The following is a 15223-nucleotide window of genomic DNA, read 5'->3' as shown; positions in this document are numbered from 1 at the left end:
TATTTACAAATGACATGGACAAATTCGAATATCAACAAAAAAAATACACAGCATACTAACTTAGTGACTAAAATGAAATAATACCAAATATTATGACCAAAGTCCAATAATAACAAAAATAGCATAACATAGAAAATGGTGACTTTTATACAAACATTGAAAAATGAGAGCCCAAAATAGAATAATACCATACTTCTATTAATGGCAAAAAGTGAATATTACAAAGAAATAAGGACTAAAGTAGATGTCTACCCCTTACGCAAAATTACAGAACCCGTTCCCTTTAAAACGACGTTGTTTCACGTTTTGTATATAAACTTAAAATGGGTCCAAACCGACCCACCATCTTCATATTTTCCTTTCCTCATTTCTTTGAAAGAGAGAGAATAGAGATAAAGCTCAAGTGAGCTTCAAACAGAACTTCAAAGTTCCCAGAAATCGGCGAGCATAAGCTGTGTCGGCCGCCACTGATTGACATCGATCGTAGTCCACCGGTGGCGGAGGAGAGAGAAAAAGACACCACCTGATTCGTTTCTTCCTTCTAAACACGAATCCGGAGTCAAATTTTCAAGACGATGGCTATATCAGAGCTGATATAAAGAAAAATGTAACTATTTTTACATTTTTCTTCCTTTCTTTTTTCTTTTATTTTGATTTTGATTTTTTTCTCTCCATTTTTCTCTTTTCGAAAAGCCCTTTACTTTCTCTCCCTCTCTCCATTTTTCTTTTTTCCTCCATTGTCGAATGGTCCCTGAATCCCCCTATATATTTTTTTCTCTCTAATCTTTCTTTTCCTTTTCGTTTTTTCTCTTTCTCTCCCTAATTTTTCTTTCAATCCCCGAATGGTTCTTGATTCCTTTTTCTTATTTTCTTTTATGGTTGTATGTGTCTTTGTGATAGATATGTCTGATGGATTTGAGCTCCTCGGGTAGGGTTATAATATCCTAATTTATAGGATAAATTTTATTGTAGATTTGTTCTGACTTGGAGTGATTTGGTATAGAAATCAGTCACTGTGGATGACAACTATCGAGTAGTGGGATGTTCGACGGCGGCTCAGCTTGAGCGACGAGTTATAGAGATCATTAGGGTAAAACCCTAATCTTTGAGCGATCTGGACCGTTAGATGGGTTCAGATCCAACGGTGAGGATTGAGGTGGCTACTGATGTTAGGGCAAAACCCTAATTTATATGGGTTATTATCTCGGGTCGGGTCTCGTCTAGATCGGGTCGATTGCTGGATGTTGGGTCATTTGGTGCCAGTTGTTTGGGCTGCTGGTTGGCCTTTATTGAGCCCCAGGTTAAGCTTGTAATTGGGCTCGGGTTTAGGCCTGGAAAAATGTAATTTTGTTATTAATAATAAAATTAATAATAAAAGTAATAATAATAATAATAATAAAAAGTAATAATAATATTAATAATAATAATAATAATAATAATAAAATTTTTTGTAGACCGGACAAAAACAGGTGTCTACAGCTACCCCTTTTTGCACATTCTTATGTTAACAAGAATAGGGCAAAGACGAAAAAGACAACCATTTTTTGTTCGGTTCTCTTTTTTTGTTTTGAAAATTTAATAGGGTTTGATTTGGGGACAACACGACTCATACGAGATGAAGAGTTTTGGTCATCTAAAGGGATGACACGGTTCCTATGCAATGAGGAGATCTGGTCAGTGGATGACACGGCTCATACGTGATGAAGAGTTATGGTCATCTTTAGGAAGGGTGATAACATTGTTCCTACGCGATGAGGACGGCTGGTTATCTAGGGGTGACATGGTTCCCACATGTTGAGGAGGTCTGGTCAGTGGATGACACATTTCATACGTGATGAGGATGACATACCATATTTAGGGATGATAACACAGTTCCTACATGATGAGGACAGCTGGTTATCAGGGGTGACACGACTCCTACATGATGAGAAGGCCTGGTCGGGGGATAACACGATTCCTACGTGATGAGGACGACATGCCATCTTTAGGAAAGGTGATGACATGGTTTCTACGCGATGAGGACGACTGGTTATCTAAGGGTGACACGGCTCCTAGTTGATGAGGAGGTATGGTCGAAGGATGACACGATTCCTACGCGATGAGGATGGCTAGCCTTCTTTAGGGATTTATTTCAAGAGAAACTGTCTCAAGGGAGACAAAACTTTGTTTCAAGGGAAACAATCTCAAAGATTGATGTTTCAAGGGAAACAGACTCAAAGATTTTCCTTCAAAAGATATTGTCTCAAGAGATAAAACTTTGTTTCCAAAGAAACATACTCAAATATTTTTCTTTAAAAGATACCGTCTCAAGAGACAAAATTTTGTTTCCAAAGAAACATACTCAAAGATTTTTCTTCAAAAGAAACTGTCTCAAGAGATAAAATTTTGTTTCCAAAGAAACAGATTCAAAGATGGGTTATGTCTCAAGTGAGACGAAATTTGTTTTGAGAGAAAAATATCTCAAGCGAGACAACATTTTGTTTCGAGAGAAACAACATCAAAGGATATTGATAGTCTGTTTGTTCCTGCTAGTGGAGGAAATGCCTTCAGAAGATCTGATCATTAACATTAGAATGTTGAATCCCCAAATATGCCCCAACATTCGATGTTGAATCTCCAAAGATGCCCCATTATTCATTATTTCTTACTTTAGCACCGATTCTAAACATGATCTTTGTGTCTAAGAGTCACATGTCAGCTACCAAGATCCACTCCATAGAGATTGTCTTGTTTGAAAAACATTTTTCTTCTTTTATTTTAAAAGTCTAAAATATCAATTAAAAGAGTTTTGAAAAATGTTGAATCAAAAGTTTGAAAATATTGCTCTTTTCGAGGTTTCACAATTGACAAATCATAAAACAAGAGTTCATTGGATATCTAAGAATTAATTACACTGTTAATCCTTTAATAAATTATAGCTATTTGACAAGTGTCAAGATCAATGCTATCTTTGAGGTATGTTTAAATAAGGAAAGGATAAAAAAATCCCAGGTTATTATTTTTGTTCAAAGGTATGGTGTTCTTATTTCTTGGATGTTCACAGGTCTGATGAAGTATCTTCTGTGCTCATCTACTGGAAGTGTTCTCCGATTCCCAACACTCATGTTCTCATTCAGGTTGTGCGATGCCTTATCAAGAGATTTATGTGATCGCCTCCTATGCAACAGCTATGCATCTTTTATATTCGAGCCGTTTTTTTAGGTTTTCAACTCGAATTCTCCTTTGGTTTCAAGATGTTATTCAGAATTTACATCTTGAACCCCCTTTGATATTTTTCTCTATCATGCATTAAAGATTTTAAAAAACCTTTTGTAAAAAGATTAATCATGATGGGCGAGATGAAATCTGAAGATAGTCTCTTCTACTTAGAAATCCATGTATGATTAGAAAGGACTTTTTAGGCACGCAACGTAGGTCATGGTTCATGGTTATAAAAGAAAGTGATAAACATGCCTAAACAAGTATTTAAAGGTAATTGAACCAAAGATCAATTCATTCTGATGCATTCAATGTTGTCTTGCTCGATTTGAATATGCTCGTATGCATTCTTTATAATCTTTTGGTTAACCGATTCTGGAATGGTTATGCTTGATCCATCTCATGGTTTGAAACTTGATGCGCCATTTGACTCAAGAGACTTTGCATGTGCTTCTTATCCATTTTTCTTTGTTTTTCTTTTCTTTTCTTTTGTTTCTTTTTCTTTTTCTTTGTTTTTGTTTTTTCTTTTCTTTGCTTTTTTTCTCTTTGCTCTTTGTTTTTTCTTTGCTTCTTTTCTCTTTGTTTTGATTGGATCTTCGCACTTGGCATTTGGTTCACCTTTCGGTATCTCATCTAGATTGATGGTATTAACTCATGAGAGCAGACTTCCTCCGCCTTACCCCCCAATGTGGAGGGTGATCCTTGATTATGGTTCAATCAGAACAAAATATCATTCATGCTCAAATGGGGACACAATGGATATATTTTCTCCTTTTGCGAAGGGATAATGAAATAATGTTGTTCATCATTTCACACACGGAAGACTTTGCAGAAGAGATATCCCTAGGGGATAGATTTTCAGGATTAATTTTTATTCACTTGAAAACAATGTAATTAATGCATGATAGAATTATTTTGAATTAATTCTCCTTTTTTCTGCTTCTTGCTCTCAATATGTCTCAACTGTACAACCTCATCTTTAAAAAATTGATGTGATATGTCCCCACGTTGTCTTATTAGGAGAAGGTTTATGTTCAATTGAACATCTTGTACTCAATGCCTTAGGTTGTATTGGTAGAAAAAATGTCAGTTTTATGTCTAAGAAGATGATGGTGTGACTTTATCGGCTCAAAGAAAGGTATGTGTATGACTTTTAGGTCTCAAAAAAGATAAAAACAATACTTCAAAGTCTCAAAGAGATGAAATGTCAAAATTTGGTTCTTTGGTAGTGATCATGAATTATTTCGGGTAAAGAATTGAGAGATTTTATTTTGGGGATTTAGACAGGATAAGAAAGGTATAATCTTGTCATATGTCAAAAATCCATAATTCTTAAAGAATTAAGAGAATCTGTAATTCATTTGATATTCAAAGAACTAAAAATTAAAACTCCTTAAATTATTCAACCTTAGAAGGTAGCATAAGTTCAAACATTAAAAGATTAATCAAATATAAAAGACAAAACAAAAACGAGTTCAAACAAAACAATGCTCTCAATGCAAATGGTAGATGCAATGCCCCCATCCTTCTTCGATTGTTCATGCCCTTGAATCCATCAGATTCTGGATCTTGGTCTTCAGTGCCTTAATTTTTCAGTGGAATGTCTGGAGCTTCCTATACAACTTCAACATCATAACCCTCAAGATATGTGGGCTCTTTTCTCGAATCATCCTGGAAGGCACAAGCCTACAACCAGCCAAACAAGAGTCCATCGCACTGATTTCAACTTCTTCTTTTTTCGAATCTTGCTTTTATTCTTAAAGTGATTAGGACCACTTCATCGAATCCTCCATGAATTAATGCAAGTGGAAATGCATAAAAATAAAATACAGATGCAAAAATATTGATCCCAACGATGAATATCATAGAATAATTTTCACCAGCGATAAAAGCCTCCACATTACAAGACAATCCATTTTATAGACATGACTTTGCTTGGACGTTGAGTATGAATTGGATCGTCGCTTCATCTCGGATCTTCATCCTTGAAGATTCCCCTCAAGTGTTCTATAACCTAATTCTGTTACTGTCCCGACAGTGCTAAAATCAGTGTGTCGCTCTTTGATGACTAGCAATGAAATGGTCGTAAATAAGGATCGACTACTGGATCACTCCTCGGATCACTGGATCATCATTTCAATCTCGAATGCTGCACGATCTTCGAGCAAGTCTCAATTTTGTACTCTCTGAACTTCTTTTAGCCTTCGGTGTATGTCTGTATATGTAACCGTTTGATTGAAAACTTTTATCTCTTGTGAAAATTTTCTCTTAAATATCCCCTTGCAGATCAACACTTTCGCATTATGTCATGACGATGCAATACAATGCAAAAATGATGATAAACGATATAAACAAAAGAAAAGAAATAAATTAGTGTACACAAACAAAAGAAAAGAAATTAGTTAGTACAGGTGAGACAATCGATACAGATAAAAATGTTATTCAAAGATGAATATAACACCTACCCTGTCATGATATATACCCGAACATGATTTAATTAAATAACATTCCTACTCGAACATATTTTCTACCCAAAATGATTGTTTTACAAAAAATAAACAAAAGAAAAGAAATATTGTGTACACAAACAAAAGAAAAGAAATAGTTAGTACAGGTGAGACAATCGATACAGATAAAATGTTATTCAAAGATGAATATAACACCTACCCTGTCATGATATATACCCGAACATGATTTAATTAAATAACATTCCTACTCGAACATATTTTCTACCCAAAATGATTGTTTTACAAAAAATAATCATAACCGCATGGTATCTAGTTCGCATGATTTTATTCAAAAAGAAATAAATATATTATACGAACTTAAAGTAAAAGGTAAGGATTTAGAAACGCTCCTCCTTTTTGTACACTTATTTTGGGTACTTACTGACGAATAGAGGTTCGGTATGACTATACCTAGGGTGATCGTTCTACGGTTTACTATATGCATGGTTTTGGCTCTAACAGAAAAAGGGTACTCGAATTATCCTTGATGTCGATGCCCCTTGGGCTGCCAAACCCTTGATCCTTTCCCATTACAGGTTTCAAACGAAACAAGTTCAATTCGAGGGGATTCACTGCCTTATACCCATACAGGAGTAAATCCCTATGAAGGTACAAGGTGTGTATCGCATGGGTTATTTGCTAAAACTCATACGAAGAATAAATTCTTACGAGAGTAAAGCATTAACCCGACTTATTTGGATCGAAACTCGTGTCTTGAGCTCATGTTACGTAAATGCACGTGATGTGTGTGAGGAGGAACGTACCTACCTTTGGCTCAAAAGACGAACAAATAAAAATCTTAACAAAAACTTGGACAGAGCTAAAAGCAAAAATTAAAATGTTAATATGACAAATTAAAATGAAGAAATTAAAAACTTCAATAAATGGATCATAAGTTAACTAAAGACTCGAACTCATAATTTCCACCACAACGATAATGTGTAAGCGACTTACAACATGACTCTCTGAAAAAGTCCCCAGCGGAGTCGCCATGCTGTCATAACCATTTTTTAAAATAATTATTAATTTTAAAAATACAATTATGACTTTTATTTGAAAATTTTGGGATTTTGAATTTAATTTGAATTAAATTGAAAATGAGTCACCATTGACCTTTGAGCTAGGTAGGTCGAATACCTAAAAACGTCTTTTAAAACAATTTTAAGAAAAAATCATTTTTAAGACAAAAATTGGTCTACGTTTACCAAAAATCTGATTTAACTGGTCTGAAAGTCAGTTACACGTGGGGAAGGGTAAGCACCCCCATAACGTTCAAAATTGGCTTTGAATCGCTTACACATTGCCGAAAATTATGGAAATTACAAATCGAATATAAAGTTAAAATATGATTGATTTATTAAATTTCTTCGAATTATTTATCAGAGAAAATTCTTTAACTTGAAAAGAAAACTCGAGATTAGCAATCCTCCGTCGGGAAAGGTAACTCGTCTATTTCTTATCTTTAAAGAATATTCTCTCTTCATTTATTAAAAAACGCAAATCGAATATAAGTTGAAAATTTACATTTGCTTAAAATAATCAAATTGATGTTTAGAAACGTACATTGCATCATTTGAATAAGAACACATTAATTAGAAAAATAAACTTGATTTTATTTCAAGTTCCCATGCCGTACTGGATTGCACCACTTCGACCAAGTGATGCTTCCCAGACTCATTCTACGCATACGTGTTATTGAAATTATTCGAATAATATACCAATAGATAATAGTACGATAAAATTGGAAATATACAAATAAAATATTTACAGTAAATAACAATCATATTACAAACAATAAAAATAAAATAATAAACAAAAGGGATTAAAACAAAACAATAAAAAAATTTAAAGGACCAAAAAATAATTAATAGAAACTTGAGGACCAAAATAGCAAAAAAACTTAAAGGACTAAAATAGAAAATTAAAGGAAAAAAATAACATAAACAGAAACTTAAAGGACTAAAATAGCAAAAAAATAAACTTAAAGGACTAGAATAGCACAAACAGAAACTTAAAAGACTAAAATAAAAAATAGAAACTTAAAGGACTAAAATTGAACAAATAGAAATTTAAAGGACTAAAATAGGATAAATAAAAATTTAAAGGATTGAATCATAAATATACATAAATCAGAGCCAAAAAATGAAAATATTAAACAGTATAGGTACTATAAATGAAAATAACCCATAAATCATATTTAGGACTAAAATAAAATAACCATAAACATAAAGGACCAAACAATAATTAAACCAAATACTAAGCATTGACTAAAATAAAATATTTACAAATGACATGGCCAAATTCGAATATCAACAAAAAATACATAGCACACTAACTTAGTGACTAAAATGAAATAATAACAAATATTATGACCAAAGGCCAATAATAACAAAAATTGCATAACATATAAAATGGTGACTTTTATACAAACATCGAAAACAAGAGCCCAAAACAGAATAATACCATACTTCTATTAATGGCAAAAAGTGAATATTACAAAGAAATAAGGACTAAAGTAGATGTTTACCCCTTACGCAAAATTATAGAACTCATCCCCTCAAAACGACGTCGTTTCACTTGTTGTATATAAACTTAAAATGGGTCCAAACCGACCCACCTTCTTCATTTCTTTCTTTCCTCGTTTCTTTTAAAGAGAGAGAACGGAGAGGAAGCTCAAGAGAGCTTCAAACGGAACTTCAAAGTTCCCAGAAACTGGCGAGCATACGTCGTGTCGGTCGTCATTGATCGGCCCCAGTCGTCATCCGTCAATGGCGGAGGAGAGAGAAGAAGACAACACCCGACTCATTTATTCCTCCTCAACACAAATTTAGAGTCGGATTTTCAAGAGAGCAAATCTAAAGAAAAAGGTAAATATTTCTTACATTTTCCTTCCTCTCTTATTTTGATGTTTGTTTTTTTTTCTCTATATTTTTTTCTTTTCGAAAAGCCCTTTACTTTCTCTCCCTCTCTCCGTTTTTCTTTTTTTCCTCCTTTGTCGAATGGTCCCCGAATCACTCTCTCTGTATTTTTTTTCTCTCTGAACTTTCTCTTCCTATTCGTTTTTTTTCTTTCTCTCCCTGTTTTTTCTTCCCAATCCCTGAATAGTTCTCGATTCCTCTTTCTTCTTTTCTATTATGGTTGCATGTGTCTTTGTGATAGATCTGTCTGATGGATTTGAGCTCCTCGGGTTAGGTAACAATATCCTAATTTCTAGGATAAGATTTGTTGTAGATTTGTTCTGACTTGGTGTGATTTGGTGTAGAAATAAGTCACTGTGGATGATAACCATCAAACGGTGGGGTGTTTGACGGTGGCTGGTGGAGATCATTAGGATGAACCCTAATCCTTGAGCGATCTGGACCGTTGGATGGGTCCAAATCTAACGGTGAGTAGTGAGGCGGCTACTGATGTTAGGGCAGAACCCTAATTTGTTTGGGTTATTGTCTCGGGCCGGTTAAGGTCTCCTTCGGGTCGGATTTCGACTGGATCAGGTCGAGTGCTGGATGTTGAGTCATTTGGTTCCAGTTGTTTGGGCCGTTGGTTGGCCTTTGTTGGGCCCCGTGTTAAGCTTGTAATTGGCCTCGGGTTTAGGCCTGCAAAATGTAATTTAACTAATAATAATAATAATAATAATATTTTTTTTAGACCCGGACAAAAATAGGTGTCTACATACGATATACAGAAAAATATGGTTTCAATGATTTCAATGGTTTTTTTTCTGCTAGTGAAGAAAACTCGAGGAATGGGGATGAAATAGTGGGAGATATTCGACACATGTTCGGCGACAAAAGCATGTTTTCCTCAGCTTGAGATGTCAATGAAGAGGCAAGGGCAGACGGTATCCAGAGGGCACAAGAACTATGAACTCATGCTTAACCTGCAGCATGGTATCAGGTAGTGATCTCTTGTATTTCTGCTCGAGTTCTTATTAGTCTGAATGTAACTTGTTTTGGTATATGTATCGCCTTCTAGATTATGTTCATCAATCTTGTAAAGATTTCTTGGTTTCGAACTCGTTTCGGATTCAAGATATAATGATTAATGTTATAATCATGCATGAATTGGCAGACACTCTGTTGGAAGACAAGGTCCTGCCATAACCCTTGAATTGAAGTCTACAGCATTTGATCCTAAGGAAAAAGTATGGACAAAGATTCCGCCGGAAGGATCAAAGCACACTCCGTCTCATCAATCTTGCTAATTCAGATGGAAGGATTACTGTCCACTTGTATTCAGGTTCGAGACCGGATTATCGTCTTTTGTCACATTAGATGATCATTGTTTGAAGAACCACTGTGAGTTAACATTTGCTTCCGCCGGAAGGATCAAAGCACACTCCGTCTCATCAATCTTGCTAATTCAGATGGAAGGATTACTGTTCACTTGTATTCAGGTTCGAGACCGGATTATCGTCTTTTGTCACATTAGATGATCATTGTTTGAAGAACCACTGTGAGTTAACATTTGCAGGACCCTCAGGAAATTGTTCGATGTTGATGCAGTGGATTACATGCTTTCGTTATGCACGAGTGACACCCTTCGGGAACTTTCATCCCCGGTAAAAAGCGGAAGCGTTTTTTACTTGACCACTGATGACAAATACATGATAAAACAATGAAGAAGGCAGAAGCTAAAGTAAGTGTCCAATGTTTTCTCCATTGGAACCAACTTGGAAACCTGCAATTTCTAAATGATCATGGCATTTTGGACACTATTGCACTTGCAGGTCCTTATAAGAATTCTTCCTGCCTATTATTAACATGTTCAGTCCTTTAAGGACACTCTAGTTACCAAATTATTCGGTCTTCATTGCATGAAATTAACTGGTACGGTAAAGAGAAAGATAATGCCAATATCACACGGTTTCAACTCATAAAATTTCCGAAAATGATCTCATACTTTCTTCACTTGTGATCTCGATGATTCAGGTTCGATTCATTATAATCAGGAACCTGTTTTGCTCCGACTATGCCATTCACCAGCGCTTTGACTTGAAAGGTTCTTTCCAAGGTCGTACAACTGCTAAACCTGAATCCGAATTAGATCCGACAACAACCCTCAAGGACCTCGATCTCAATTATATATTCCGACTGCCGAAACTGTGGTTCCAAGAGTTCTGCAGGTGATTCTCTTGTCTAAATACCTCTTTATTTTTAAGGTTCATGGTTCGATTCTTTTCCTACGACTTTTGTGCAGGCAAGTCAACAGAGATTGCGACTTTCTTGAATGTGAGAGAATTATGGACTATAGTTTACTCGTCGCTTTGTACTTCAGTGAAGTTCCCACACGTACTGGTTATTTCTAGTCATCTATGGAAATTCATGCTTCATTTGAACTCGATGATTGCTTAATAGATTAACAAATGTTCCGGACTTAACTTGCAGGAAATGGAGATTGCGAAAACGGAGAAGCTCCTCAGATATCCCAATCCAACAATGATCATCTTGTTATCGACACCACACGGTAAAATCGATTGCCATTGCCATGAGAATTTATAGATCTAAAACATTGCATGGCGTCTAAATGAAGTGATACATTTCAATACGAAAAAATGCAGGCAGACATCTGATAGATTAGGTATAAAGATAGCCGCTCAATCCGAGAAAACGGAGAGAAAAACCGACTATCAACTGGTTGGAGAATCAACTGGTGTGACATATAATGTCATTCTCTTCTTTGGTATAATGGATATTATACAAGACTATGATATTAGCAAGAAGCTTGAGCATGTGTATAAATCAATGCAATATGATCCGACCTCGACCTCCGCCATTGATCCAAAGCTATATTCAAAACGCTTCCGAGATTTCATTTTCAAAACTTTTGTACATAACACTTGAAAATCTCATGATCTTTACAAGATTTTCTACTCGGAACCAGTGTCCATTTACAAACATTCGATCGTATTCCAGAATTATGATCAGTTAAAAGCAAATTATCCAACTTCATTGACATGGCCACGGAGGACGAATCGTGGCAGCTCTGGACACGCCCTTGTAATCGAGGATTAGTTTCTACTGTCGGATTTATGATATGCTACAGCCAGGGATCAGGCTAACATTGTAAGCATAGCTATTAAGGTTTGTTTCATCTGTATATGAAATTTTCAAATGGTGAAACATACAATATCTGAATCAACCTTGCAATGCCTTAAGATCCCTTGCATTACATTCGAACCAACTCTTCAAAATCGAGCAAAATATACTTCCAAAACAATGTTCCGTATGAATTGACAACTGAAATCGTTCTACGAAGACTTGTTATCGAGGACGGGGAGCAACTGACCTGGATTCAGAACAGCAAAAGCAAATTTGCAGTGCTTATGACTGACCAAAATTATGCTGAAGTACCACTGTCCTTCATTGCAAGGTCTGTAGCGCGGCAGCATCGAACAAGTCATGAGTTTAAATCTCGATAGATGCAACCTTTCTCTTAAAGATAAAATAAAGCATGAACTCTGTGAATGGTATATAATAAATGTGCATTCAACCAAACTTGGCTTGATTGAATCTTGTTCGTCACCTGGCACATACATACAGAGAAACTTGTGAAGATAAACACATGCAAATGATAGATCTGCATCTTTATTGAGGAAATTGCAACCATAAACAGGATGAAGTTTCATGCATCGGTCGGACCGGAAGTGTTTGTGAGGATGAATATCGGTAAAATGATGAACACAACAATATGGTACTGTGGAAATGTATCAGGCACTACAGTGGACATATATCTTAGCAAATGCAATCTTCTGCTTCTTTATCAAAGATGGATGGTGACAATCGAACGAGCACTGCTCAATCATGATGCTTCTCACCAACACCGACACCCCATCTTTGATTTCGAAGAAAGGCATAGGCAATTGGGGATAAGAACTGTATAATCCTATGACTTAAGGGGAATGAACTATGAAGTAGCCTTCAGACAATCAATTGTTAGTCCTATTTAGCACCTAGAGAAACATCATTTACATGTTGAATGCTAAAGATTTTACCTTAAACCGACCGTCGGTCACCAGACACCAAGAAGGTGTTTGGTGGATCGACGATTTGTGAAGAAGAATCCCTCTCCCCATCCCTTCCGTTGCTGCTGTTTTCGAAAATGACTTTTGAAATACAGGGAAACACATTTTTCACATCGACTCCATGATCATATAGGAACCCCTTGAACACATGGCCACTTATATTCACAGTAGCTTGGTAAGCAACCTCCGCCTTGCCGTCACTAATGGCCGTCACCTGAATACACCTGAAAACAGCCGGCGCTCGTACTTGACCCGGTAGCGATTCTTTAAATCTTGAATCTAAAGAACCGGTTTTAAATTAACATCAGAGAACAATTTAAGGAGATAATCAAAGTTGTTTACCATAAAAACAACATATTTTTGTGCATTATAACTCATCCAATTGTCCTCCGATGAGTATATTTTCAAAAAAAATTATTAATCAACATCGACACATTGCATACATTGCAGACGTAACTATTTGAACCCGATTGTTCTTCTTTTCTCTACCAAATCTCAGCTTATTTTAATTCTTGATTGAATAGAAATATTATGAAACGAAGATGAACATAAGAGAGTAAACAAACCCTGGTGAGAAGTGGCATCTTCAAAATTCAAAGACTTGGAAGCAGCATTTGAAGTGAAGTTCAAAACCCTTTGCCTTTTACCACTGCAAGTGGAGGACCCCGAAGACCCACCGCCGTCCTCCATCCCAACCAGCGCCACCTTCCTGTCTTTTTTCCGAGCAGCAGGCACCCACGTGCTCTTCACGTGAGTAGCGCAATCGTAGCCTCTACTCTTGCAACAAGTCCTACACCTGCTATATCGACACTCCTTCTTCGCCCTATTCCCACAGTCTCTACACACCTTAAAACAACCACCGCCGCCGCCGTCTTCTTCATCGTCTTCTTCGACAATAGTCAAGACTCCATCTGTCGTTGCCGTGCTCCTCTTTGAAGTCCAAATATTTGTGTTAGTCAAGTTGTAGTTATGGTAAAAGGCTTGTTGTGGTGGCGGCGGCGGCGGCGGGGGAGGCTGTTGTTGTTGGTGGTGGTGGTGGTGGTGGTTCTCCTGTGATGTTGTTGGTGGTTGTGGATCTATAAGGAAGACGTTATGGAGGCCTAACATGCCGCTGGTGGGGTGGTGGTGGTGATGATCATCATCATGCAGCGGCAGTGGCGGCGGCGGCCATGTTTTGGTTGGGGTGGCCACAATTGGAAAGGTTTTGAATGAAAATGTTATCAAAGATTGTGCTGAAAGGGTGAAAGTTGAAAGATAAAAATGGATGAATCAAAGAGAAAGAAGAATTTGTTTGATATGTGAAAAGCTGATGCTCATCTATCTGACAGTGGATGAAAAAACAGTCAGAGATCTTTCATCTTTGAGCAAACCTCTTCTTTTTACTACTAATATAAAATCAAACTGACAACTGCTCTACCCACTGACATCGGCAAAGATAATATATTTTTGAATAAATTAATTTACGAGATAATGCACTCTTCGAATTAATTATTTAAATAATGAGAAATTTATAGTGTTGGTTGTAGGTTGCTATGCCATCCGGACGACCTATTAGGTCGTCATTTCTTTTCGGTGAGCTACGAGAGCTTTTGCATGTGCCATGCACGTACCAACACGTTAGGCATCCGAGACCATCCGATCGAGGGCATCCGAACGCATCCAACCGAGGCCATCCGAGGGGTAGGTCGCCATGTACGCTGGGCTAAGAAACAAATATTACCTACATCGGTAATTCGGCTTTCATGCGATTACCTAAATTTTCTTAAATAACAACGATTACGTACATCGACAATTAGACTTTTTAACTACGTTGAAATGGATAGGTCGCCATATGATTCCGGCGATCAAACTGGCGAGATTGTTAGTTACTTTATGGTTTCGGGTAAAAGCCTAATTACCGATATAGGTAATGCAGCAGCTCACCACAGCTCGCAGGGACAGCATGACGACCTCATTGGTCGCCAGGAGCGCCTGGCGATATATGTTTGAACTGTAGATTTCACCTTATCTCAGCAATTAATTGTTGTAACGCATTATCTCGTGAAATTTTTTTTCTAACAATATTATATGTTAGATTGTATATTACAATTTTTATATAATGTACTTAGAATATAGTTTTAGTTTATTTTAATTTTTTATTTTTTTAAATCATATTTAAAATTTATATTTTATTTTAGTTTAGTACTATTCTATTAAAAACTTTTATATTTGATTTATTTTAATAACTCATTAGAAATTTAATATTAACTTTTAAAAAGACTAAAACGGATAAAAACTGATAATTCAAGTATTAAATGTGTTAAATTTTGAACGGCGTATACTATAATAAAATGAAAATTAAACTTTAGGCATGATTTTGATAAAATTGAAAGTTTACTATTAAAATAGACTAAAATTAATAGTTTAAATATTAAATGAGTAGTTTATCTATTTTTATATTGGTAAACTATATAGAATACCACTTAACTATGAAAATATTCTAATTTAATCATCAATC

The 15223-nt window shown here is 36.0% G+C and overlaps 1 protein-coding gene and 1 pseudogene across 1 annotated transcript; one reads left to right on the top strand and one right to left on the bottom strand.

The window, feature by feature from the left end:
* Positions 1–9489: 9489 nt before the first annotated feature.
* LOC120156229 lies at positions 9490–12585 on the top strand (annotated as a pseudogene).
* LOC120156096 (protein SHI RELATED SEQUENCE 6-like) lies at positions 11939–13983 on the bottom strand. The gene is made up of 3 exons (XM_039167513.1): positions 13293–13983; positions 12697–13005; positions 11939–12227 (listed from the first exon to the last, which is right to left on the bottom strand). The coding sequence occupies exons 1-2, from the start codon at positions 13831–13833 to the stop codon at positions 12698–12700; spliced, it is 849 nt and encodes a 282-aa protein (XP_039023444.1). The 5' UTR covers positions 13834–13983; the 3' UTR covers positions 11939–12227; position 12697.
* Between the last annotated feature and the right edge of the window lie 1240 nt (positions 13984–15223).

Source organism: Hibiscus syriacus, unplaced genomic scaffold (assembly GCF_006381635.1).
Source record: "Hibiscus syriacus cultivar Baekdansim isolate YM2019G1 unplaced genomic scaffold, ASM638163v2 tig00111213_pilon, whole genome shotgun sequence".
Classification (NCBI taxonomy): Eukaryota; Viridiplantae; Streptophyta; class Magnoliopsida; order Malvales; family Malvaceae; genus Hibiscus; species Hibiscus syriacus.
Note: the sequence above shows the minus strand (reverse complement) of the source record. Positions and strands in the feature narration are given on the sequence as shown.

Excerpts from the sequence above, each read along its gene's own strand:
- LOC120156096 (XM_039167513.1), bottom strand. The coding sequence starts at position 13,833 with ATGTTAGGCCTCCATAACGTCTTCCTTATAGATCCACAACCACCAACA. Across the intron at positions 13,006-13,292 it reads AGATGCCACTTCTCACCAGG|ATTCAAGATTTAAAGAATCG; the intron begins GTTTGTTTACTC and ends CCGGTTCTTTAG.